The sequence below is a fragment of the Sesamum indicum genome, linkage group LG7, assembly GCF_000512975.1.
Source record: "Sesamum indicum cultivar Zhongzhi No. 13 linkage group LG7, S_indicum_v1.0, whole genome shotgun sequence".
NCBI classification, from domain to species: Eukaryota; Viridiplantae; Streptophyta; class Magnoliopsida; order Lamiales; family Pedaliaceae; genus Sesamum; species Sesamum indicum.
In genome coordinates this window covers 7,201,539-7,207,607 of record NC_026151.1, presented here as the reverse complement: position 1 = coordinate 7,207,607, position 6,069 = coordinate 7,201,539, and the positions used below count along the sequence as shown (strand labels likewise).

General features: G+C 32.9%; 1 protein-coding gene across 1 annotated transcript in view; it reads right to left on the bottom strand.

The window, feature by feature from the left end:
• The window catches only part of LOC105166482 (MACPF domain-containing protein At4g24290), a 10,746-nt gene extending 4,679 nt beyond the window's left edge, over positions 1 to 6,067 (bottom strand). The window contains exons 1-3 of the mRNA XM_011085854.2: positions 5,964 to 6,067; positions 5,484 to 5,821; positions 318 to 556 (exon numbers count right to left, since the gene is read on the bottom strand). Of these exons, the coding sequence (XP_011084156.1) occupies positions 318 to 556; positions 5,484 to 5,762 (518 nt within the window). The 5' untranslated portion in view covers positions 5,763 to 5,821; positions 5,964 to 6,067. The remainder of the gene's footprint in view (positions 1 to 317; positions 557 to 5,483; positions 5,822 to 5,963) is intronic.

Below are 6,069 nucleotides of genomic sequence, written 5' to 3'. Positions count from 1 at the left end.
TTGGTTAGCTGTAGTGTCATTTCAAGAATTACATTTGCTATGAAATATTCAGAACAAACATCAGCACAAATAGCCTACTAAATTCCTAAATATCTTCATTTAGAGTTTGGCATGTGAGTCAGAAGTAGAAAAAGATCAGATTAAAGGATATTATACCAATTCTAATTTTCCATAAGTAACCAAACAACCGGAGATTCCAATTTGTTGTCATGCTTACTTGATTTTATTTATATTTCATGTTGGCAAAAATATTTCACACAATTGAATCTAAACCCTTTCATGTTAAACACGAAGAAGAATGCCAACTTAAAGATTACCTGGAAAGTGATGCCGGATCCCAGCGAGATGGAACAGACTTCTTAACATGGTCATGGAGTACTAATGGTGATGTAGTAAGGTGTAAATAGTAAAGTGAGATGAAATAACCATCAAAAGCTAAATATTTGGCATCCGCTGCATCATTTAGCCAGGCTCCACTCAAATCAAAAATAGCATTAAGATACCCAGAAGGAACTTTTCCTTGTATTGATGATTTCTGATTAAGCAGCTCTGACATCTGACATAGATTTATTTTTATTTTAGTACAAAAAGACTTCATATAGCTTCCAAGCACAAGAAATAAGTATACAGTTCTTTCTCATTTAGGTTTTCTATTTTTCCTTTCTTTTAATGTTATTGCAAGGTGCTACACAGGTGAATTCATCATTAAACCTATCAATCTAAAAGTGCGATCAATACATGCGTGCTTGTTTCATTGTCAAAAGACATATATCTCCTCGTTTAAAATAGTTAAGAAAAAGGACCAATTAAATGACAGCCAATCATAGACCAAAAACTTGAAATCCTTCACCAACAATTTATCTAATTAAAAAGATGATCACTAGAATAACAAATCACATCTAAAGTATGTTGTGAAGTTTTTGAATTATGTGGCTTCATCAAACAAAATAGTTCTAACTGATAAAAATAGTATTACTCTCATAGTATTTTTTTGAAAACCTCCTAAAATCTTTTACATAGAAAACACCCCAAAAAAATCATGCAAAAAAAACTCATCTGACGAACTTCAATCGAAACATTCAACAAAGTAACTTTACATTAACATGTTTAAGCATTTCTGATTTTTGGATTGAATTACCCTTGCACTTCTTAACAGTAGAAATAAATTAATCAATTTGGTAGAATTACTTTTAGATTGTTAATTGGATAAATTGTATAATGTTAAATTTTGGATTATGCTATGTTAAATGTAAAATATTTAGATTTGTATGAATGTGACAGCAAAATGCTAATGAACTAAAAAAATATTTTTGAGAAGATACAAAATCTGGATAAAAAAATTAGAAGTAAAAGTCATACCTATTGCAATTTATTAAACAAAATGCAAAGAAAAATATAATATGTCATTCAACAAAATTTCTAGGCACTTTCTTAAGAAAGAATTTGGACCACGGAATTTCAAATAACTCTAATATTAGGAAGGCTTTCAGAATCATCACAATGATAGGAAAAATAATTTTGTAGGAGCTAAAAGATTTGAAATCATAATAACTCGAGCATCCAAAACCTAATGGAGTTGTTAACATAAATTTTTGATCCCTTAGTTTCAAATCCTTCGATTTAAATAAATCATATAATATATTTTAAAATGATGGTGGACTCTAAAACCAACTATATATGGGGTAACCTGGAGCTGGACTAACGACAAATAAAAGGACTTTTGTTAATTAAGCAACAGGTTGGAGTGCCAATTCTATAAGTTCATGAGTAATAAAATCAGAATGAGCTAATATATTCAAATTTAGACATATGGCACAACAAAGTGGATACCAAGAAAATTGGAAGAGAACACTAATATTATTAAACTAATTCTTGCTCTAAGAAGTCTTAAATGGAGAATATCTCCTAATTGACTTGGTTGTGCAATCAGTTTCAAAATTTCATACATAGCTATTCTTATAGGTCAAATATATTTACTACAGTATCATGAAAGAATAACAACCAAACAAAAAGCAAGTTTGAATTGTGAGGACAATATATACTATTTAATAACATTCCACCTTTTACAAATTTATTGCTTTCATTTCCTTTCTGAAACATACATATGAGAATTAGTGAGCTAAAATTTAAGGATTTATTTGCACACACTTGTACCAACTTATAGTGCTTTGCAGTTCATCTTTTTTTCAGGTTTTAAGTTTTGACAAAGGTATTAATTCTAGTACTATTAAGCAAATGATCCAAAAAAAACTTGTGCTGAAGAACCTAAAAACCCCAGACTAATATTTACAAAAATATTGATCATTTCAAAGAAATTAATGGAGAGTCACCTCTTAAATTATAAACATAAAAAAGAATGAGAAATCAAATTTCAAATTTTGAAATTCTCTTCACTAATACACAATTAATTTGACCATTATAAGGTATTTATAGAGTTCTATAAAGAATAAGAGACAAAAAAATTGTAGTTCATAGCAATCTTTAACAATGTAGATTTGATTAATTTAGATAAAAAAGAATTAAAATGAATACTATAATATAAAAGAAACTTTAAACAGCTAATTATATCCTAATTTTAATATTACAAAAGAAAGCATACTAATTGAGGGGTGGACAAAAACCTCTTTCTAAAATTTATAAATTTTCCAACTGAGTAAGAAATCAAACTGAAGTTTACACCAAAATTGACTAAAAGAATTAAAGACTATAAACTAATTTTCGGTATATACAGCAATCACATAATTTTGGAAATATTAATCAAGGTCTTCTTTTAAATATATAATACTAAAAATAGCATGACACCAAGACCAAAATTATTAAGTTCAATAACAGATTAATAGAATATATCATCATAGAACCTGTGGCAAATAATGTACTTGAAAGGGAACTACTTATGATTTTTCTTAAACATATCATTTTGCTTTATATTGAAGATCTTTGTTGAAATTTAACTCCTGCATTCATTTTGAATATCATCTATGAATTTGCCAATATTTTCAGCGTATAGAACAGATATATCTCATATGCAACGAAAAGGCATTAAAAGTTACAATTTGGTGTCTCCCCATTACTTTCTTTTTTGGTTAATCTGGACTTTTTATGCCATATAAAATAATTTGGACTTGAAGATTCATGTTACTTGTTATTTTTTTTTCAAAATATACAAGTAATCCTTTGAAAGTAATATCTTTTTCCTTGAATATAAAGATATGGATGCACGGATTGTGATGATTCTAATTGTGAGGTACAACATCTAAAACCCATATCGATATTATAGGGTACTTATGTGGGTTATATATGATTTTGGAACCTCGCACTTGCAATACCTAACTTCTAAAGTAATGTTCCCTAAAAATCATATTGATTGATATAATTGTTAAGCCTCCCAATTTTGATCATGCATGCCAGTGTTATTGTGACCATTGGTGCTCGTCCAAGGCATAGTTATGAAGGACGCGCCATGGCACATGGTGCAAATGGCGTAAGTGCAGCGCCATGGGTCTATATAGCTTTAGGCTTTCCCACTTCCAAATTATAGCTACTTTTAGTTCAGTTGAAGGCCGCAATAACGCTTACATAAACGGGTCACTATTTTCCAATTTCTCAACTTCTTGCTGAATGTATTTTAATTTGTGTTTCTTAGGAAGCCCTCAAGTTACAATGCAGTTTTTCTCACTTGAAGTGTATTATTATCTCTAAAATTCTGAATTGATAATCACCAATTTCTCTTGAAAAATGATGATAATGTCATACAATCCTCCTTTGTCTTCAAGATAATCAATTAAGCCATCGTGCCAAATCGGCAGCAACTAGGCAGAGAAACTAGAATAGGCCAAGATATGTTCCCAGCTCTACATGTAACCTGTAGAAACACCATTCTTATGTTATTTGACACTGTTGACATGACTACAAAAGTGACATCCTAGAATATTACCATAGCCTTCACTGATGCCCAACTCCACTCTGTATAACATAGGTCAGCCAATACGATGGTGTCTTAGCTTTTTAAGGTCTTAAGAAGTGATGTTGGTTCTAATTCTTCTCTTTTTTTCCATTCACCTCTCAAGACATTGGCCTCATCTACATAACAGGAATTGCATCTCTCTTTCGCCTCTCAATGTTTACTCTCTTCTATATATTACTTCAAAATTTTAAAAGCTACCCATCCACCAGACTACCAGAGAGCCATTCAGGTCATCACAAGTACTAGCTCTGTTATTCAACTGAGAAAAAATTCAAAATTTGGCCCCTGATGTTTCCAATTTCCACAAGCCATACTTCTCTTGATGTCAAACACAAGCAGAAATTCAGAAAATAATGTGCATGTGAAAGCAGAACAAGTCTTAAAGCTGAGAACGCATTATGAATTAAGACGTTTCAGTTCTGTTAAAAACTAGAACAAACCATCAACAAAAGATAAACTGCATTCACATATTTTCAATTACTGAAATCAAGAGGTCAGTAAGCCATTATACATGCTAGTCTCTAGAATTTTTAACGACAGTAAATCAATTGGTAGCATAATATAATTACTATAGTAGAATAGTGAAATGAGAAAATTACTTTTGGTATATATGGCTGCATCACTCTTAGTGTCATAACACAACTACTGAAGCACAACATAACTTGGACGCAGTTTGGTACATGGCATGTTAAGAGAAGTCACACAACCATGTTCCTTAAACAAATGTAAATGTAATACCAAGAAGACTAGATAGTGAAAGGCATCAAAGAAAGCAACTTGCTGAAGCACAGCTATGGTACAAACTATAAGGAACAACCAAGGTGTATAGTACTTCACCTCTATGGTTATGGACTCAAAGGGATCAATAGAAGTTGTACAAGGCACAACATAAAACACACTGTTTCAAACTTCATATTATTTCACCTTGTTTTCAGTCTCAAAAAGTTAAATGCCAAAAACTACATTGTTGCATTGTACTTGATGCTTCACTTTTCCGTACAAAGTATAGTTCCATTCAACCATAACAGGACTGTCATCTTCTAATACCTCAGTGCATCAAAAACACTACCTTTATGATTGAAAGTTGTAACACAAGCTGTCCAAAACAAAGTTACAGCCTTCAGTTCACTAAGTACAATTCAGTCAAAAGAAATCAATTTTTTTCTTCTTTTCCTTGGAGCTTTCTGGACTCCCATCTTATCCTATGTTACTTAGAGTCAACAAAAGCTATTCCTTCCTCCATGTCTTCCTCTTAAAGTACTAAAATTTACCTCAAACACCAAGCGAAACACATCTCCAACATTTACTACAAGGAGAATTGGAGTGAGGAAACTCATTTTACAGCACCACTTCCAACACCTTACTCTTTCAAACATAAATCTAACTTGCGTATACAAGTTTCCAGAAAAAAAAAAAAAAAAAGAAAGAAGAAGAAGAATAAACAAAAAGAAAGAAAGAAGAAGAAGAATAAACAAAAAGAAAGAAGGAAAATGACAAAAAAGAGATCAAAATAACAGACCTGATTGAATTGGAGTACATCGGACTTGAACCGAATATGGTCCCCCTTATCAACGCGAATGCATTCCGGGACACTAGGAATCATGACGCCTCCTGGAACAACAACATCCCGCTTCCGTTGCCCATCCAAAACAACCAACCTCCCGCCGTTGGGGCATCTTTTGACGAACTTAAGCCTGAAATCGCTGGCGAGATCAAACCCCTGACCCAACGCCTCAGTGGCCCGCACCTCAATAGGCCTCTTCTCATAATCTTGTTGAGTCTGCAAGGAGTGGAACATAGCTGCCGATCCGGGTGGTTGGAGAGTTGGTACGGAGAAGAAAGAGGAAATTCCGTCGCCTAGAAAGACGCAGAGTGGGGTTTTAAATGAGAAGTGTGGGGTTTGATCATTGATGCCTTGAAATGTAATGAAATGAAAGGAAAGTGATATGAAGGGGCAAATGGGGATAAAAATACAAATACAAATGCTTTGACTCTTGACCGGAAATGTCGTCTGCTGCGTTCCGCCCGCCTAAGCCTAAGCCTAAGCCTGCCCGCCTTCCTTCTTTCGCCACTTCGACTTTTCAGTTCAACACTCTATCAACAGC